At 40.7% G+C, this 20,596-nt stretch overlaps 1 protein-coding gene across 2 annotated transcripts in view; it reads right to left on the minus strand.

Annotated features, from left to right (window-relative positions):
* The window catches only part of LOC138981787 (myoferlin-like), a 128,037-nt gene that overhangs the window by 62,983 nt on the left and 44,458 nt on the right, over nucleotides 1–20,596 (minus strand). Inside the window, exons 3-15 of one of the 2 annotated variants that reach the window (XM_070354867.1) lie at nucleotides 20,232–20,378; nucleotides 19,788–19,831; nucleotides 17,641–17,723; nucleotides 16,005–16,108; nucleotides 14,240–14,308; nucleotides 13,409–13,452; nucleotides 9,697–9,773; nucleotides 9,174–9,191; nucleotides 6,527–6,627; nucleotides 5,711–5,824; nucleotides 4,188–4,287; nucleotides 2,524–2,726; nucleotides 2,074–2,180 (exon numbers count right to left, since the gene is read on the minus strand). In XM_070354867.1, the coding sequence (XP_070210968.1) occupies nucleotides 2,074–2,180; nucleotides 2,524–2,726; nucleotides 4,188–4,287; nucleotides 5,711–5,824; nucleotides 6,527–6,627; nucleotides 9,174–9,191; nucleotides 9,697–9,773; nucleotides 13,409–13,452; nucleotides 14,240–14,308; nucleotides 16,005–16,108; nucleotides 17,641–17,723; nucleotides 19,788–19,831; nucleotides 20,232–20,378 (1,211 nt within the window). Of the gene's footprint in view, nucleotides 1–2,073; nucleotides 2,181–2,523; nucleotides 2,727–4,187; nucleotides 4,288–5,710; nucleotides 5,825–6,526; nucleotides 6,628–9,173; nucleotides 9,192–9,696; nucleotides 9,774–12,129; nucleotides 12,207–13,408; nucleotides 13,453–14,239; nucleotides 14,309–16,004; nucleotides 16,109–17,640; nucleotides 17,724–19,787; nucleotides 19,832–20,231; nucleotides 20,379–20,596 lie in introns of both variants that reach the window. The other variant, XM_070354866.1, reaches the window with a different exon arrangement.

Consider the following 20,596-nt stretch of genomic DNA (forward strand, 5'->3'; position numbering starts at 1 on the left):
AGCAAGTCCGTAACCTTCTGTGGGTCAGCAAGGCAGCCATCATCACTCACCTCTAACCTTCTGTGGGTCATCAATGCCGCCATCATCACTCACCTCTAACCTTCTGTGGGTCAGCAATGCCGCCATCATCACTCACCTCTAACCTTCTGTGGGTCAGCAATGCAGCCATCATCACTCACCTCTAACCTTCTGTGGGTCAGCAATGCAGCCATCATCACTCACCTCTAACCTTCTGTGGGTCAGCAATGCCGCCATCATCACTCACCTCTAACCTTCTGTGGGTCAGCAACGCAGCCATCATCACTCACCTCTAACCTTCTGTGGGTCAGCAATGCCGCCATCATCATTCACCTCTAACCTTCTGTGGGTCAGCAATGCCGCCATCATCACTCACCTCTAACCTTCTGTGGGTCAGCAATGCAGCCATCATCACACACCTCTAACCTTCTGTGGGTCATCAATGCCGCCGTCATCACACACCTCTAACCTTCTGTGGGTCGTCGACGTCGCCATGCATTCGGCGAACTGAGAAGTTATGACATTTACGAGTTTCGATACTCTTAACCGGCCAGCACGGACAATAATGCATTTAGCTTTAGCGCTGGCTAGGTTAGATAGCTTGTGGTTGAAGTCAGTTCAACCAAAGAGACAATAATTATCGCAAGGATAATGATAAGTTTGCCCGAGGACATTTCGAGGGCACTAGTAAGAAATATTTAGTATGTGTTCGAGATGATCTTTTGTAATTTTATTCAAGTAATTGTTGTTAACAAAATGACATTGAATTTGAGTGGTGGGGATTGTGAGGGAATAGCCTTGCAGCCCACGTAATAATATTCAGTGTGCGTGCGCGTGTTTGAGTGACTTCATTGGTACGCATGCACTTGACGCCATCTTTTATGTGACGTAATTTACGACGCACGATGCTAGCTTTTAGAACAGCTTAGCACTGACGCTTCAAGCAGACGTGACTTTGTAGCAGACGACCAGCTGCTAATCTGTTAGTATCGATGTGCGGGAGTTGTTTGATAAAATGATAAGTTTCTTTAGGATAATAGTCGCTTACGGACATGGTTGTTTAACGACGGTTAGCGGAAAATAGAGTAGTATAAATTGAAGAAGAACCGGATTATTTGCCGGAAGTTAGTGATTCAGGGTCAGAGTTCACTGTAGCGCATGATTATGCGAAATAGTCCAAAGATTTGAGGTCTATATAATGTTTTGGATTTCAAGTGTGCGGCACTCTTTGTTAATCGGGAGTCAGTAATTGTAACCAGACTTTTTGTTAATCGGAAGTCTTAATTATAACCAAATTCTTTGTTAACCGGGAAAAGTAAACCTTAGCCGACTTCTTCGTTAATCGGAAGCCGGCCTTCATTTCTAACCGTAAGGATTTATTGCTTAGATCTGTTGTTAATCATTCTTTGTGAACTAGGAACCTTGCAGTCTACACTAAATAGCTCCTTGTCAATCGGGAGTTTTGTTATAACGTTTGTATAAATTCCTTGCCAATCGGGAATCTGATAGTGATAGTATCTCATGCACTAAATAGCTCCTTGTCAATCGGGAGTTCTGTTATAAAGACTTTAAGTCTGCATAAGTTCCTTGTCAATCGGGAACCTGATAATCACCCCCCTTGTTTATACGACAGTCAGCGACAGTACTGAGACACGACAGAAATAGTTGTGAAGTGACGAGTCTGCGTGAAAGTGACGATGTTTTGATTTCATGCACTTGTAGAATAAAAATGATGTCTTAAACTGTACAACCACGGTGTGGGCTACATTCGTTGCAAGAGAGAGGCCGTTGGCCGTATGATAGCTGAAAACTAGAGTCTACTGCATCGGGGATAAGAGAGGGAAACGGGAAATATTCTTACACTCAAAACAAAACACAACGCGAGGTCAAACAACATCACGAGTAAATAAGAAACATCCCGCACAATCCCCTGGCAGCCCCCGGTTTTAATCAAATCTGCCACACAACACAGACACAGTTAGCATGCAATTGGTATGGTCAGAGCCCCGAAGAGAGACTGTGAGCGGGGGAAACAAGAGAGAGAGAGAGAGAGACCTGCAGTCCTGCACCAGTTGGTCAAGCAAGGAGATGAGAAGCTGGGCCAGTTCTGGCATGGGCAGTTTGGCCTGGACACCGATGCGCACACGCTCAATGTTGGCTTCCTGGAACAAAGTAACGTCTCTTGCAGAGAATCTTAAACAAATGAGGCAGAGAGTTGTTTAGAGATCTCATCAACAAAGGGAAGTAATCGCTGTAAATGAATAATACATGTGTAAGAGTTTTCCGGAACCAGGCTCCTGGCACCTGAGAGAATAACAAGCATTAATTGAAATGAACAAGTGACTTTCATCCTCTTGTAGAGGAAAACATAGTAACGTCTCTTGTAGAGGAAAAGAAAAAACTTGCAGTAATTCCTTTACTACGATTTTTTTCAACTTTTGAAATTGACGGAATTACTTTCCATGCAATGGTGGTAAATGGGTTAACATCCATCCATCCACTCACCAGGTCATCAACAATCCTCAGCAGGATGTTGAGAGCCTCCAGCCTCCAGCTGACGTCCTCGAAGGAGCAGTCCACCACCACACAGGGCTTGGTCCCGCCCCAGGGCAGGAAGTAGTACTTGCAGCCGTCAAACACAGCGTTGGTGGGCTGGGTGGTGGAGGAGCTGGGAGGCACGTTTTCGTCCAGCTTGTTGCCGTAGTTACCTGCACACAACGTGAGGAAAAGAACTCTGTTTAGAGAGCGGTCTATTAATCGTTTAGAATTTGCAACGCTGTGACTTATGGAATAATCAGTGCAACAAGCTCTTAATGCATACATGTGCTCTTACCCTCTATAACATGATGTAAGTGGCAGACAATAAATATTCTTCATGATTTGTTGTTGTTGCTGTCTTCTTCACAGTACAGTTACGCTTTACAGACTAAACCCTTTGGTCATGGAATGCCCTTACACAATCAAACCACATTTAACTCTCACAGCCCTGGTCGGTTTTGCTTTTGCACAATCACTCAGCCCTGGCCACTTTGAAGGGTTACTAAATAAATTATTAAAAAAAAAAGTTTTGGCCTTACAGACTTGAAACTTTTGGACATTGCTGATAAGATAACATACTAAGTTTATGTGCAAGGGAAAGGTGATCTGTTATTTACTTTTTAAATTGTTAAATTTAATTTTTTTCATTATTTTTTTTTAATGCACAAAGGGGTTCTAAAACATGCTTAGAATAAAAAAAATCACAAATTAGCTCTGTTTGTATCAAAAACACCTCTGAACAGTTGCTATATGGTATAGTATTATGTTTACAAGTTATCATGAACTTGCTATAAGTCCTTCTTTGTTTACAGACAAAAAAAGTATGCTATTTCTAGCTTTCTTGCACACTCGCACAGACAAAAATAGCCATCCTCACTGCATATATACATAAATTCATAAAAAATCACAAGAAAGATACACAGACTTGAAGTTTACTGGTAATACAAACATGGTTACAAACAAGATTGAGTGCAAGTTTGAAAGAGTTCACTTTGGCACAAGTATTTTTTTCAAATTTATGGTAAATTATGATGGGGGCGAAGGCACTGACGCGTCACTGTTATCATCACTAGCAGACGAAAACTCATCACGTCGTGATCCGATTTCCGAAGCTGTGCATTCGAATTCGCTTCCAATTGACTCAGTATCATCTTCCTCGATGTCTGATCCCTCGGTTTGTAGCTGTTCCAGTCTCTCAAGCACTTCTTCCCTTGTAAATGTGCGCGTTTGTCTACTGCGATCTCTAGACGCGGAAGGCGCCGCCATGTTGTTTTCACGCAGCTGATAGAAACGGAGCTACTACTCTCGTGCTTTCGCATTTCCTACTGACAATAAGACCTTATGTTGGACGGGAATAGTGCAGATGTACTCACAAATGACTGACCTTCACCCGGGTAGTCTTTAGCTTCGTACACGACCTAATTCCTGTGAATGGAAAATTACGAAAGCACAGATGCCGATATCGGTAGGTTCGTATTCAAGCGTTGTTGCGCGAAGATACCGATATCGGTAGGTTCGGGCTTAGAGAGTTAACAAGCAAGGCCTATCAATCACATTGTGCACAGAGAATCGAGGGATTACAGAGTTTATACATGGACAATGAAGCAACTTTTATTCTTTTTGACGCTCACCTATGCTGATTTCAAACTCCACTGGTGCGTCAATGGCACTGATCATGGTGGCGGTGAGGAACGCTGCGTGAACCCTGTACTTTCGTCGCCGCATGTATTTCTGGACAGGAAGAAAAAAGACATTATTGTTAGTACAGTCTATAATGAACAACCAAGGGGCCGACCAAAAGTGGTCATCACAGGTTGTTATAGAATAGGTTTGTTTTTTGGCGAACACAATAACATATGCTAAACACACATGCACACAGACACCTAAACACACCTGGATGACTTATTGCATGTGTCTATTGCATGAGGCTACATCTTGGTTTTGTGGAAAACACGGTGACATACGCTGAAAACACACACACGCACACATGCACGCACACGCATGCACGCACACACACACAATCACACACACCCAAACACACTTCGGATATCTTTATTGCATATGTCTACTTGCTGGTAGTCTTGTTGCCTGTCGGTGTGACAGTGTTCTTGTGCGTCTTCATCCTACAACAGTATACTAACACAGTGCTGAAATAATATGTTATAGGGGGTGTACTACAAAGGCGGTCCTTTTTTCAATATTTTTTTGTACTCTCTTGTTTTGGGAGTTTATTTTAATTTTATTTTTTACATGTATAACTTTACATTCTTTCTTTCTTTATTTGGTGTTTGACGTCGTTTTCAACCGTTCAAGGTTATATCGCGACGGGGAAAGGGGGGAGATGGGATAGAGCCACTTGTTAAATGTTTCTTGTTCACAAAAGCACTAATCAAAAAATTGCTCCAGGGGCTTGCAACGTAGTACAATATATGACCTTACTGGGAGAATGCAAGTTTCCAGTACAGAGGACTTAACATTTCTTACATACTGCTTGACTAAAATCTTTACAAACATTGACTATATTCTATACAAGAAACACTTAACAAGGGTAAAAGGAGAAACAGAATCCGTTAGTCGCCTCTTACGACATGCTGGAGAGCATCGGGTAAATTCTTCCCCCTAACCCGCGGGGGGAATAGCTTTACATTACAGGACACAGACAAGGGAGCAAATTCACAAAAGAGAACACACGGTGAATAAAGGCGCCCGGTCCTTCATTGAGCCCGAAGTCGACTTCCTCAAGTCTTTTTACACAAAAAATGGCCTAAAGCTCCTTGCGGCCAGCTTTGCGAAGTATACTGCACATAGTCAACTTCGCCCAGTTAATTTGACTCTAAGGCTTGACACGCGCAGAAGCAGGTCAAGTTTGCGTAGGGTGAGTTAAACACAAGTATGAATGCAGCTTTTTTACCACTCTCTATGACCCACTTACACAACTACAGTCGAACCTGTCTATTAAAGACTCACCGAGGGTAAAAAAAGAAGAAAAAAAAGAGTGGTGACCTTGTAGACCGGTGGTTGTTATGGAAAGGTAAATTACATAGGAAAGAACCTCGTCGGTTATCGTTTGGGGGTGGTTGAAATTTGCCAGGTAGTCGTTAACAAGAGGCGGCTGTCAGGGCAGGTTTGACTGTAACCAGGCAATAAATCTTACCTGCACTCTGAGAATGTCGTCACTGTCGATGTCTTCCACAGGGGTTTCTGGTGTCTCTCCCAACTGTGTAACCAGCTCTATCAGCGCTCTCCCTCTGTACGCCACGCCCTCTCCCTGCACACAGCAATGTTGAACATTTCATTACATGTACCATTTGCTTTACAGTGCTCAGGAAAATTTTCTTCTTGAGGTTTCCCTCATGGCCATGTTAAACGCCAAGTCTGGATTGTCATGCAAAGACTGCTTTTTGTTGGATAGGCTCTTCAAAAACCACCACCCCTTCCAGGCACCTAGTATATGAGAAGACAAAACCTATGCAGACCTGCCAACTCTTGTAAAGCCTCAAGTGTAGCAATTTAGAATTGTTTGGCGTTGCAAATGATGTTTAATTTTATTCCCATATCCGCATTTATGCCATCTTGCACAAGAATAGACATTTTTAAGAAAGTTTCATTAGAATGCAGGAACATAAGAGTATTTTAAGAGTATTTGCAGTGCCACTTTTCAGTGAAGACAATTATGTTTTATGACCGATTTTGTGACCGCTACACACAGCGTAGCAATCTTATGCTTGGTGTAACAGCGTAGCCGTTGCTCTTAAAGTGTAGCATGCTACGCTGAAAGCATCTCAGTTGGCAGCTCTTTATATGGACAGACAGATAGACAGACTGACCTCTGACCTGGCTGTCACTAATAGGTCCTGGTAATATTTCATCAGGAAGGTCTGAGTATTTTCTCGCGGAGAAAGAATTTGATACAATACAACAAAAGATCAGGCAGACAGGCAGATATAAGACAGACAAACAGATTACTTACCTTGCCCTCATTGAGGTCCTCGTATTCATCAGCAAGGTCTGAGTATTCTCTTGTGGAGCCATAGAAGTTGATGAAGCAGGGGCCGAATGTTGGCAAGTAACCTGAACAGATAGGATTGTTTCATCATAGAGACGGTAATCCTTTTCATTCTTTTTCATGTGTGAAAAAACTGACTGCATCGACTACATTTATGATTATGTTAAAATTGGTACCAAGCACAATATTCGAAAAACCAATCATATGGATTTTCAGTAAGAATTGATAACATTGGCGTTCCATGGCAAATGGAACGTAAGACATGACTATATAGACTGCTAATAGTAATCAAAACAGAAAGGCCATAGCAAATATGCTTTACTTTACCTGATCAAAAGTTTACGAAAAACAATATTATGGCATAAATTGGTTTGCAATTAACAGAAAAATTCATGCTCTAAGAATGTGAAACTAATCAAAACTTTCACAAAATTAATATAAGCAAAAGGAAAATGTTATCCTAATGGTTCTCACAAAAGCAGTTTCTACCTTCTGACTTTTGTTTTAAACCACATCTGATATTGCAAGCAAGATATGGTTTTTTTTGTCTTGAAAACACTAAGCTGTATTATGTAACTGAGCGCTGCATTAGAGTAAACTATATTGTCACAAATAGGTTGGGAAATCTATGATCGACCCGCAAACCAAATATGAGCTATTATACAAAGCTTTTTTCTTTTTTTCTTTACACATTATTCTAGCTGTTACTTACACATGCACCAAGTTTGCACAGAAGCTGTTTTCGTGCAATACAAGCCGAGATGACTCTAGAAGAATCCACGGCCATACAATATTTTGAAGCTCAATGGTTCCCATTTTGGATCAACCACAATGATTTATATTTTGAGAAAGAAAAAAAAGTAGAAGAAGAGGAAAAGGAGAGACTCGTGGATCCTCCTATTAAAAAGTTCCCTTTTCTTTTTTAAGGGTGGATTGCCGATTGGGGATGTAAAAATGACCATACAGCTATGTATTGCCAAATAAAGACAAAAGATTTAAAAGAGGGATGCCACACATACTTACTGATTGCTACAAGTACTTCAAACCTCACAGCAAAACATAAAGTTAGTTTGCTACAATTACACAGTAGATATTGCGCACTTAGTTGATATGACACACATATACACTTCTTTTGGGGAACATTGTTACCTTAGCTCTCTTGTAACCTCCTTCAATACCAACATCTTTCTTTCTTTCTTTATTTGATGTTTAACGTCGTTTTCAACCACGAAGGTTATATCGTGACGGGGAAAGGGGGGAGATGGGATAGAGCCACTTGTCAATTGTTTCTTGTTCACAAAAGCACCAATCAAAAATTTGCTCCAGGGGCTTGCAACGTAGTACAATGTATTACCTTACTGGGAGAATGCAAGTTTCCAGTACAAAGGACTTAACATTTCTTACATACTGCTTGACTAAAATCTTTACAAAAATTGACTATATTCTATACAAGAAACACTTAACAAGGGTAAAAAGAGAAACAGAATCCGTTAGTCGCCTCTTACGACATGCTGGGGAGCATCGGGTAAATTCTTCCCCTTAACCCGCGGGGAATCTTCAATACAAACAAAAAGCTGCCTCCTGCAATTGTCATGAGTGTCAAAACCTGTTAAGAATGACCTTGTTTGTACTAAAAATTACAAATGATTGTACTCATCATGTCCATGTTTGTATTAAAAATTGTCATGTTTGTACTAAAAAAATAAATTTTAAAAAAATGCCAGTGATTGTACTAAAAATTGTCATGCTTGCTCTAAAATTGTCCATGATTGTATACCACCAATGCAAGCAATTTGAAAATACAGTCTAGCAGAGTTATATAAACAACCCCTTCATTCAGACAACAAAGAGTAATTGCCACTCTGATATACATTACAAAGGAACTCGGTCTGAAAATGATTGTTCATTTACATACACATGCACCTAATCCATGTTTCAGCTTGACACATTACATCATGTGATCATGCTACACAAAACTTACTACGATGCTCCCAGCCTGATACAAACAGGAAGTATTGGAAAAGTAAATTATAATAAAACACAAAGTATAAAAAGAAAGAAAGAAAGAAAGAAAAAAAGACAGAAAGAAAGAAAGTAAGAAAAAAAGAAGAAAAGACAGAACGAAAAAAAGAATGAAAAACCCAAATTGAAAACTAGCATGGGTCAAACAAGCAATGAATTCCAACATTGGCATAAAATCTGGCAATTTATGTTCAGTCCAAGCAAATATCTGCAAAGCTGCCAGTAGAAAAGGAAAAAAAAAGGGGAAAAATGCAAACAGAGAAGAACAAGGGGAAAAGGACTTTTTCTGAAAATGTTGATTAAGAAAATAATAATGAAGGGTGCATCATTTGTTTCCAATAGATTTGTTTGCATTTCAGAACAACCATCTATTTTTGAACTGTGAACTCAAAGCATGGACACACACAAAGCTTTAAGGGGAATATGGAAATATGATAAACAGGTTCAAAGCAAAGAAACACTGATACAATGAGCATGACAATAAAAATGAATAATCATGATGTCCACAGCAAACATTCACAATCCCAACCAAAACCAATTTTCAAGAGAAATAGATCAATGACAAAGTATCAAAACAGTATATTGTTACCATCTTCTCCATCATTATCTGAATGGCATGCGGAAATGTAAGTAAATAACTGTCTTCTCCACTCAAGATACATGTACAACAAAAACTGTCTTTCTGAAACACAGCACAATGTTTAAGACAGTACTCTGTTGTTGTTGTTTTTTTAAACAAGACTGGATGCATTATATGAATTATCAATAAATAGAAACAATTAACCCACAGATTAAACCAGATTATAAATAATCTTGACAGAACTGAACAAAATTCATGCCTTCAATTTCACAGATCAATTAAAAAAAAAGAAGTTTTAAATCCATGCGTCTACTAATGCGCCTTCTTGCCACACTATTTTCACACTCAACAAATTGTTAGTCATTACATGCAAAAAAAAGTGTCTTTAACGCAAGTTGAAAATTGATATATATGTACGCAACATTTCAAATGATGTTCAAGATATGATCAGAACACTCTGAGTCAACATACAAAGATAACTGAGATATTCAGACACAGAACAAGAAAAGCAGCCATGACAAAAAGAATTCACCATTGTCTCCCGCAGCGGATATTAGGGAGAGCGACAAAAAGAAGGTGCCGATTGAGTCATCTTCCGTCAGCCGATCCCTGCGGCGTGAAATCAAACAAGCACATACCCCATGATCACAAGCACTTAGCTGGGCTGTTAGGGGTGAAATTGGGGTTGGCGGTAAGAGTGATTGTTGTGAATGAGGAAATACATTAGAGCTTGCAAAAGTATTTGAGGAAAAAGGGGGGGAGGAGGGAGGTGCCGGTGGGGGTGGAATGAGGGTGGTAGAAGGATCATGAAGGGTTCTTAGGGAGGGGGAGATTAGTGTGCAGACTGATTGTAATTGGGGGTTGGGGAAGGCAAGAGTGTGCCAATGGGTTCTTAAGGGTTAAAAGGGGGGGGGGCCTGTGTTTAAAGAGTTGTGCTGGTTTGTTGGCAGCAGGGTTGTTGTGGGAGGGGGCTGTGGGTGGTTGAGAACATAGGGAGGGGTTTCTGGGAAGGGGAAAGGGGGGGGGGGGAGGGGGTCAAGGTGGAAAGGGAGTGCACAAATGATGTGAAATGTTACAAGTGACAGTTAATCTTAAACACTGGAATAGCCATTTGATGTTACTGTACATCAATGAAAATTGTAAAACAAAATTTTGTAGTAAACTGCGCCAACATTTAAAACAAACCTATTACATTCCCCAGACTCATCACAAAATGAATACAAAAGACAGAAGGAAAACAAAATCATGAAATATCTCTCGCTGAAAAGTCGTTATACCTGCAAAATGATAAATGATACATGTACAATGAAAACACACGGTGTTCCCCACAACCATTATCTGTGCAGTACATGTTCTCTTTCATGCAAATACACTGTAGATGTCATTTCCACACAAAACATATTATGCACACAAGCATGCATGCTTTTCTTTCCACCATGCAAAACCAAGAAGCTTTTATATACCTGCACTGAAAAAAGTTGCTTGTGAGCATCATATTAACACCTCAGTCTACAATACATACATGCCCCATGCAGCCACTACCATTTGCAGAACGCGTATACCTCGATTATAAACTGCTACTCTGAGCAGGCACTGGGGTGCGTTATACCTACTTGCTGCTCTTTCAAAAACACAGCTGACAGTCTAACTCAAAACTTGAAAGGGCGAAGATTTCAGATATTATGAATTTGTGAATCTCACATGGATCATAGAAAAACATAGAAGGTATACAGCTTTCCCAGAGAGGAATGCTCCCAGTTATATCGTGAACATTGTGTCTCATAAGTTGAGCAAGAGAAGGAATACCAACACCACGTTAGATATTCAATTTAAAATATGATCTCAGGTGTAGATCAAACTGCCAGGCGACATAATGACAAATCACCAAGGATATTTTTTTAACTGCACCATTTATGACCAGCAGAGTAAAAACCTTCAAAAAAGAATCCCTTCATGTTAAACAGAATGTGTTGCATGAGGAACCAACTGCAGCAAAAGCAGCTCCCAAAAGTCAATCAGTGAATATACATGAAGGTTGATAATGCAGCATTTGGCCCAGAAAATTGAAGCATGTGAAAGCGAGGAGAGCACTAGGCCATGCTGGCCCGAGCATGAGACACTCTACAAGCTTATCCGCATGGTTGCACAGTGGTACCGGCAATGTGTCGCCTCTCCCATGAGAGAACACCTCCCTTGAAAGGACACCTACTGGCATACCTTTGTCTACCATCTCCATCAGATGTACCTGTCATGACAGGCCACATGCAGTCTAGGGACACTTTTAGGGTGTCCTTTCATCGCAGGTACCACTGTACAACTGCACACTACTGTTCAGCCCTTTCGTGCTTCACTAAATCCTGTGTACAAGAGCTTTATACTCTGCATGATTTGAGCTTTTATAAGTCAGTCATTTTTAGAAACTCTTCACCACTATTAAGCCAAGGACCTGTTTTTATGATAGCCTCATTACAGATTATGGTTCTGTCCTAAACATACATTATAATACAAATTAGGTACTTTCAGATGAGGCTTTAATTAACAATAATATAAAAGATAACTTAAGCTTCAAAAGACAGCCATTTTGTTGTGAAACTTTTCAGCTAATTTAATTTAACTCAGCAGAAACTTGATACACCCATGAAGAAAACACAAAATGTATCTTTTTAAATAACTGTAGAATAATAGTGTTTCCTGTTTAGGCTCAATATTGTAGCTTTTTTGTTTTGGCACATTTCAGTTTTAACTGGAAATGATGACAGCTAGCATCAGTTAATTTTCATGTCAATCTTACTGCTTGCTAATTCATCAATTGCAAAATCCAAACCATGCAGAGAGTAACGCTAATGTTGGAAGGAGGTCATTATAGTTTAGTTGTCTCATTCACAGGGGGGTTGGAATACACGATGCCACAGAGGCCAGACCAGAACCGGTCCAAGTGAGATCTTTTGAGAAAAGTCGGACAAACCCTGCTCCCCCGGCGCAGTAATAGCTTCCAGAGGCAGGTGGCCAGTGCAGATGGAATCATCTTCGTTAAGGCGATCCCTGATGCACACATCACACACTTCAAACATCAGTCACCATTGTTCACAACCCAACCAATGCCGCAAATATGTACGAAGCTCTTCTGAAATCTAGTCTGTCCCTGAGAATAACAACTATCTTATATGAAATCTATATAAAATCAAAGAAGTTTTCTTCTGCTTCTTCTTGTCGTTCGCCTTTACAAAGAAGTTTTTATACAGGAGACCTATAAGTTCCTTTTATTCGGATAGTTTCTAGAAAATTCCCTAATGATTTGTGCACAAATATCTGACTCTGTTTGACTTCTGTCATCTGTAATTATACCCTTCACCCAAGAAGATGGGTTTAGGTAAAGAGTACGAACGTCTGAGACATTCTGCTCAATGAACTGTAAATACTTGAAAGCCAAGGAAAGCCACTGCTCATAGACACTCTCAACTTAGAAAGCACAACTACTCACTTCTAAACCTGTGTTTCTTTCAACTGAAAAGTTGAAGAAGACAAGCATGGACAAATTCAAATTAAACACAACCCTAACCAAACAAAGAAAACACTCAAAGAATTTACATAAAATCTCCCAATGAAAATAAACAAATGTGACAAATGTGAATTTTTGTGAATCTAGTGAAAAGAAGTAAAGGAAAATCGTGATAAAAATGAAGTAAAGTAATCTGTGACTCAGCCCTGAAAACGGTGCTGATAACTAAAGAACAGTCTTGCTGATAAATTTTAACTCCAATCCGAACACAATGCATGCTACCATAAAAGTGATTTTTCAGACCTAGGTACAATATGTACATAAACATGTATGACTGACATCCAATTTTTGAATTCAACACATTTTTCTGGCATTAAACATTTCTTTTGCATTCAACATATTCTTGCATATATAATTGTGCATGTAAATGACTCATGCAACATTGAAGTATGTACAATCACTGTTCGCCGGGCATGAGAAAGAGAGGATTAAAATACAGAAACATACAAACATACAAAAAGCGCTTTTTGTGGATTCAATTTATCTCAGGCGAGATAATGTTTTCATTTCATTGTGCAACAGAACAAGTTCATGAAGTTACCCTTCTAAAACGATAAGAAAGTCAATCCCCCTTTACCCAAACCTTTCATTTATCTCCCCTTCCCCCCACACACTTTTCTAACCAGCCTACCTACCCTCCCCCCCCCCCCCCCTCCAAAGAATTTCACCAGTTTGCAAAACTTACCAATCTTTGATGGTGAATCTGATCCTTTCACACATGGATGGAAACTGAAGTACAGAAAACAAATTAAGATCATTTGGAGGCAAAACATGCACACATGCACTCATGCACACACAACATCAAGATCATTGGAGTACAATACACATACACACACAAAGATCATTGGGATACAACAAACACACACACACACACATAAAGATCATTGGGATACAACACACACACACTCACTCACACACACACACACACACACACACACACACACACACACACACACACACACACACACACACACACACACACACACACACACACACACAATCAATCAATCAATAGGAGGCTTATATCGCGCATATTCCGTGGGTACAGTTCTAGGGGGTCTGCAATGATGACGTGTGAGATGAAATTTTATACGGCCAGTAGATTGCAGCCATTTTGGCGCAAATTTACCTTTCACGGCCTATTATTCCCAATCACACGGGTATAGGTAGACAATTATTAACTGTGCCTAAGCAATTTTGCCAGTAAAGACCCTTTTGTCAAACGTGGGATCTTTAGCGTGCACACCCCAATGTAGTGTACACGGGGGGTGTTCGGACACCGAAGAGAGTCTGCACACAAAGTTGACTCTGAGAAATAAATTTCCACCGAACGTGGGTTTGAACTCACGCTGACAGCGGCCAACTGAATACAAATCCAGCGCGCTACCAACTGAGCTATATCCCCGCTACACACACACACACACACTAAATAGTCCTTTCAACAATGTTTTAGTAAGGCATGTTACAAAAAAACCTCACAGATATACATTATAAGCTTTATAGACACTTAGCTTACCTGCAGTCCCAGTCTCAATGCCTGGTTCCACTCTGGATGGTCCGAGGAGTACATGATCTTGGACTTGATCTGTGCAACACACATAGGACATACAGGCATGCTACAGGCCAAAAATGGTTTTACCTGAAAGAAGCGCGCAGTGGCAAAGCCACAAGCCTGAGCCTGCGAAGCAGGCGAGCCAACTGGAGGGGTCCGGGGGCATGCCCCCCCGGAAAATTTGTCAAAAACCGGTTAAAATCTGTGCAATCTGGTGCATTTTGGGCATCATTTTTAGGGCTGTAATAGTGTTGTGATCTTGTTAAAAATCCCATTTTAGCCTCCGCCCACCACCATTCAACACACCTCCAAACTGGTGAAAACAAACACTACTGCAGACTAGTATGTATTCACCAGTGCACTGTACTACAGTAGTGGTGTTTTCACCAGTTTGGAGGTACACATGAAAAGGGTTTACAAGTCAAAAAAGCATTGAAAAAGGTTACTGCAAAAAAACAAATGCAAGGAAGAGTAGTCACTCACAAGTCAAAGAAGGCACAGTTCTTTTGCTGCTTTTGTGGATTCGTTCTTCTTCATGTCAGCCTTCTTTTTCTTCTTCTTCTTCTGCGTTCGTGGGCTGAAACTCCCTCGTACACTCGTGTTTTTTTGCACGAGTGGAATGTTACGTGTATGACCGTTTTTTACCCCGCCATTTAGGCAGCCATACGCCGTTTTCGGAGGAAGCCTTCTTTTTATCCGGTGGGAAGGTGTTTTCTAGCCAAGCCCAACTCCATTTGTTCTTCACGCCGGAATCAAATGATCCCGGCGAATTTCTCTGTACAATATCTGGGCGAAATATTTCGCCAAAAACGACGGCCTACATCCGCAGAACTAGATTCAGAACGGCAAGACCAATGACGGGCAACGCGCGTGTGCTGGCTTCATTGAGACCGGCCCCCGGTCGCGTTGCACAATATTCACACGGATCGTTTTTGCGGAAATTTTTCAACTTCACCGGAATAAATTTGACTTTCCCGGATTTTGAAAACGGCTTTACCGGAATTCCGGCAATTACCGGAAAAGTAGCATGCCTGGACATAACATTTTGTTCACTGCCGACAAAATATAACGGTACCTGTGATGAAAGGATACCCTTGCGACCAGCCAAAAGAGTCCCTACATTGCAGGTGACCTAGTGTCTTGACAGGTATCGTGTTGTCAAGTTAATACACAAAGGGACATGAAAAGGAGTCCTTCCTCATGAGGTGTCCTTTCACTGGACGAGTCTCACATTGGAAGTACCACTGTACAAATTGTTTGTGCAAAAATTTTGCTTGTCTGCTCTTATGATAACTGTTAAAAAAAACAGGTAAGTAAACCAAGCATAACATGTAAACTGTTCACACAATCTTTTCCCAAAGAACAAACATGTTAGACAGGCTGGCGGGGAAGATTTCAGTCCGTACTGAATCTGGCTAAAATTATTTGTCGACATTGGCATAGGTTCAATCTCTTGGTTTGTCTTGGGATTTATTTCCCAGAATCAACTATTCGCATGCTCTTCTTGCACCTATACACATGATTAAGATCTCAAGCACACAGGGTAAATATAAGGGCTACTAATCATTAATTCACAAGTGTATGGCCATTTTCTATCTTGCCATCAGGTAGCCACACCCTGTCTTCAGCACTGATCAACAATTGCAATTATCACCAACGGATCAATAATTAGTTATCACCAACTGACAAGTTGCTGCTGTATCAACAAGACAGCTAAAAAGACTCTCACCTCTTTGCCAGCAAAAGAGAAGATGAAGTACGGGTCCACCAGTTCTTTCTGATCATCCCCCACACCAAAAACTTTCTTCACTCCTTCAAGAAACTTGGAGTCCACTGCACACACACACACACACACACACACACAGATAAAGTTTGTGCACTGAAAAAAAACCTGTGAATAAAGTGTTCCCTCTGTTTTAAAATCGCATATAATCTATTAAAAAAAATATATGAAAAAAATCTGGATTGTGAAACTTGAATAAAATATGTTACACACTGAAAATAGTCGTGGATTCTTTTGATACCCTTGACTGAACCTGACCCCACAGTGACCTTGAAATCTGACAACAGCAACCAGATAACGGGTCTTGTCATCATTTTCACGAGTTTTCATTCACAAGCACCTGGGAAATAAATCTCATGTTCCCCAGGCAATAAATCCCCGGTTACCATAGTTGCAGGAAGCAGGTTATACATGGATAATCAAAAGCAAACCGAATAGAAACGCTCGGGGATTCTTCGGCTCTTTTCATTGGTGTTTCCCCAGACCTAAACAGACGACACAACACTGCTTTGCAAAGTTCCAAAAACGAACTGGCAAACTGGCAAAAGTAAACAAAAAACAAAACTACTTCATGAAAGGTCATACATTCATCAAAAACAAATGAAACCTAGCGATATGTTTTGTCTTCTTACAGAGTCATGGAGTGCGTGTATCTGTGTTTCAATACACAGACGTTCGGAGAAACACGAACGTCAAGTTCAAGTAAAACGACTCCTGACACACACATTTTGACCCGTGCACAAGACGTTGTATCGATAAACGAAGCACAAATAAGAAACAATAATAAAAGCAAAGAAAGTAGCAACAAGATATGCAAACATCTAACAAAGCCGAGCAAGCAGAATGACAGGTCTAATGAAAAACAAAGAGGTACTGAGTCGGAAACAAGATCGCGATTCTTTCCTTCGCTGCACGACGCAAATCTTCTGTGACCTTTGACCAAACGTAGCTTCCACATTCGATCACTCAGCTTAATATTTACAACAGAAAGCCGAGGGGGTGGAATACCGAGATGAACCTACAGAACTGTGCATCCTCAAACCTGACATATTCATCCCAACATTTAATGAACTCAAAAACACAGAAAGTTGCTTTCACACGCCAGCTTTGATTGCCAGTGGTTATCAAACCGGGACTCGTGTGGTTATCAGCACGGAACCCGTGTTTCAAAGCATGGCTCCCTGGGTTGATTGTGCACTTATTTTCTCACTACCAAAATGATGACAAAAACGATGTTTGGTGGTTTGTTGACAGACCAGCTTTTTTGTCGGTCCTCGGGGGGCATATCGACTTTTGTTTCATATTTATTGACCGCGGCCTTCGGCCTTGGTCAATAAATATGAAACAAAAGACGATATGCTCCCCCTCGGACCGACAAAAAAGCTGGTCTGTCAACAACCCATCAAACATCTTATAATGTCTCGAGGTCTTCAAACCTTAGAAGTGCGTAGAGTTTCAAAGATATATAAAATTGATAATTTTCCGTTTTAGGACCCAAACTCAACTCCTCCGTGACCTTGAAATTTGAGAAGGGTCAACCATATCAGCTTGAGCAAGACAGAAAGCGCAGGATTGAACTCACTCCTTGGTATGTCTTCTGCTCGGTACACCTTCAAGGCGAACATGGCTGGGCGAAGCTGGACACCAGCAGGACGTAGCAAGTTGCTGCACACAATCATTCGACATTATTTGTATAGATTTATTGTTAAGAAATTACAGAAATATAAACACAATGGTACAGTAAAACCTGCATCCAGCGGACCCTTAATTCGGCGGACACCTTTGCATAACGGACACTTCAAGTGAGGACGGATGTATTTTACACTCAAAAACACCTTAAAAGAGCGAACACCTCAAAGGCGCGGACGCGGACACTCTTTTTTGGTCCCGATTTGGTTCGTTACCTGTCAACAACAGTCCGCCATCTTGGTTCTGCAAATACAATCTCGCTGGCGATGTGAACGCGCGAGAAGCTTATTTTGTAAGCCAACGACAGCACTTGAAAGATTGATTTTTGTATGGTGCACGCTCATTGGTCGATGCCGTGAATTGAACTGAACTCACAAACAAAAACAAGTTAGGGTTTCTACTTTCTGTACTGTGATGCATCTTCGTCTCATCCTTCGTCGATCGCGGTCTCATCATGTCAAAACGGAAATTTCTGACTTTAGAAGAAAGAGTCGATGTGATAAAGAAATTGAACAAGGGGCTCTCAGTTCGAAAAGTGGCTGATGAGCTGAATTGTGAAAAAACGCAAATTTCCAACATCAAAGCTGATCGTTCACAAATTCTGAGTCAGTGGGAATCCGGTGCCAGATCGACGGGGAAATGTGTAAAGAGGAGAAAAACAACCTATGACGGGTTGAACGACGAACTCTTCGTTCTCTCTCTCTCTCTCTCGCTCAGTCGTTCTCTCTCTCTCTCTCTCGCTTAGTCGTTCTCTCTCTCTCTCTCGCTCGTTCTCTCTCTATCGCTCATTCTCCGTTCTCTCTCTCTCTCTCGCTCAGTCATTCTCTCTCTCAGAAACATGATTGATCTGGCGGCAAGCCTGGGTCACCCTGAAATGCTGACAGCTGTCATGAACTTGAGTAGCATTCTGGAAGATGTGCGTCTGAACCAAGCCAGCCAGGCCACACAGTCAAAGATCTCTGACTTTTTCTGACTGATTCTGGTTTTGTACATACAAGTTGCATGTTGAACTTGTTTTCTTTGTCACTTTCTGTATGACTACATGTAATGCACAGTTTGGAATGTATACATGTTGCATGTTGAACTTGCTTTCTTTGTCACTTTCTGTATGACTACATGTAATGCACAGTTTGGAATGTATACATGTTGCATGTTGAACTTGCTTTCTTTGTCACTTTCTGTATGACTACATGTAATGCACAGTTTGGAATTTATACATACATGTAAATGTACAATTAACAATTGTTTTCTGAACATCAAGTTTTGGTTTTCATTTTTATTACATGTAATGAAAGAACTAAACATGCATAGACACTCTATTTACATTTACATGCACACACATGAAATAAAACTATTTGGCTGGTTTTTTTCTTCCCAAAAAATGTCGGCGCATTCATATTCAAAAGAAAGGACACCTTGCTACAAAGGACAGTGGCAAGGCTCCCCAAGGGGACAGTCCTTTGCTCGCAGGTTTTACTGTAGTCTTTCTTTCTTTCTTTGGTGTTTAACGTCGTTTTCAACCACGAAGGTTATATCGCGACGGGGAAAGGGGGGAGATGGGATAGAGCCACTTGTTAATTGTTTCTTGTTCACAAAAGCACTAATCAAAAAATTGCTCCAGGGGCTTGCAACGTAGTACAATATATTACCTTACTGGGAGAATGCAAGTTTCCAGTACAAAGGACTTAACATTTCTTACATACTGCTTGACTAAACACAATGGTAGTGTATGTACACTTATCTCAGAGAAATCTTACACTATTAGGTCTGACAGAAGAGGGAATTTTAAATTGGTGGTAAATGTACAGATCTTACTGACAGAAATTCATGGTAAATAGACAGATGTTACCAAGAGAAATCGGTGGTATATGAATACAGATGCTGCCAAGAGAAATCTGTGGTAATGGCCAAATGTTACAAACAGAAAATGTGAGACTTAGGCAGGATGTTTAAGAGTGCAAAAGTTTAAAACATTTGGTAATAAATCAAGGGTTGCATCAACTATATTTTTCATTTTCTCCTTTCTAAATGAAATCTTACCTCTCAATGTCTTCATCATCCAAGTGATCTGTGACTTTCATGCTCTGCAAATAAAAATAGTCAATAAATCAGCTTGGAAATTAGAATACATGTACCAGGGTCTCAAAATAGACGTTCAAGTACTGTATCAGAAATTTCTTCTTAATGCTAACACTGATAAATACAGAGGCAGGTTGGAGGGGGAGTTCATCATCCAAATGATCTGTGACTTTCATGCTCTGCAAATGAAAATAGTAAATAAATCAGCTTGGAAATTAAAATAGCAGCGTCTCAAAATAGACGATTCAGTACTGTTTAAATAAAAAGAAAACAGTCACCAGTAACCAGGTTAGGTACTTTAGTTTCCAGTACTGTATGAGAAATTTCTTCCTAATGCCAACACTGAATAATGCAGGGGCAGGTTGGGGGCGGGGTAGGAATTACACAGACAATAATTCTCCTCACAGGTGCTTCGTCTCCAGGGCCGATAATGACGGCGCTAATCTTAAGGTACCCCTTCGCGCCGGCCATGGTATCCTCGGGGTCCCCCAGCAGCAGCCATTTGTTGAGCAAGGCATGTTTTTGCTCATCGTACACCAGGCCAATGTCACACTGCAACAAACGCACGTCAGCTCAGACATTAGGACACAGTGGAACCCTGCCTTTTAAGACCTAAAAAAAAACCAGGTCTTAAAAATGGGGAAGTGTTCAAATAGATGTAAATTTGCAGAGGTTATGAACAGCATATCTGAAAAATCAACGTCTAAAAAAGGGGGAAGTCTTAAACTAGGGGGGTTCCACTGTACTGAAATCTCCAACAGGAAAGGCCC

Source organism: Littorina saxatilis, linkage group LG12 (genome assembly GCF_037325665.1).
Source record: "Littorina saxatilis isolate snail1 linkage group LG12, US_GU_Lsax_2.0, whole genome shotgun sequence".
Classification (NCBI taxonomy): domain Eukaryota; kingdom Metazoa; phylum Mollusca; class Gastropoda; order Littorinimorpha; family Littorinidae; genus Littorina; species Littorina saxatilis.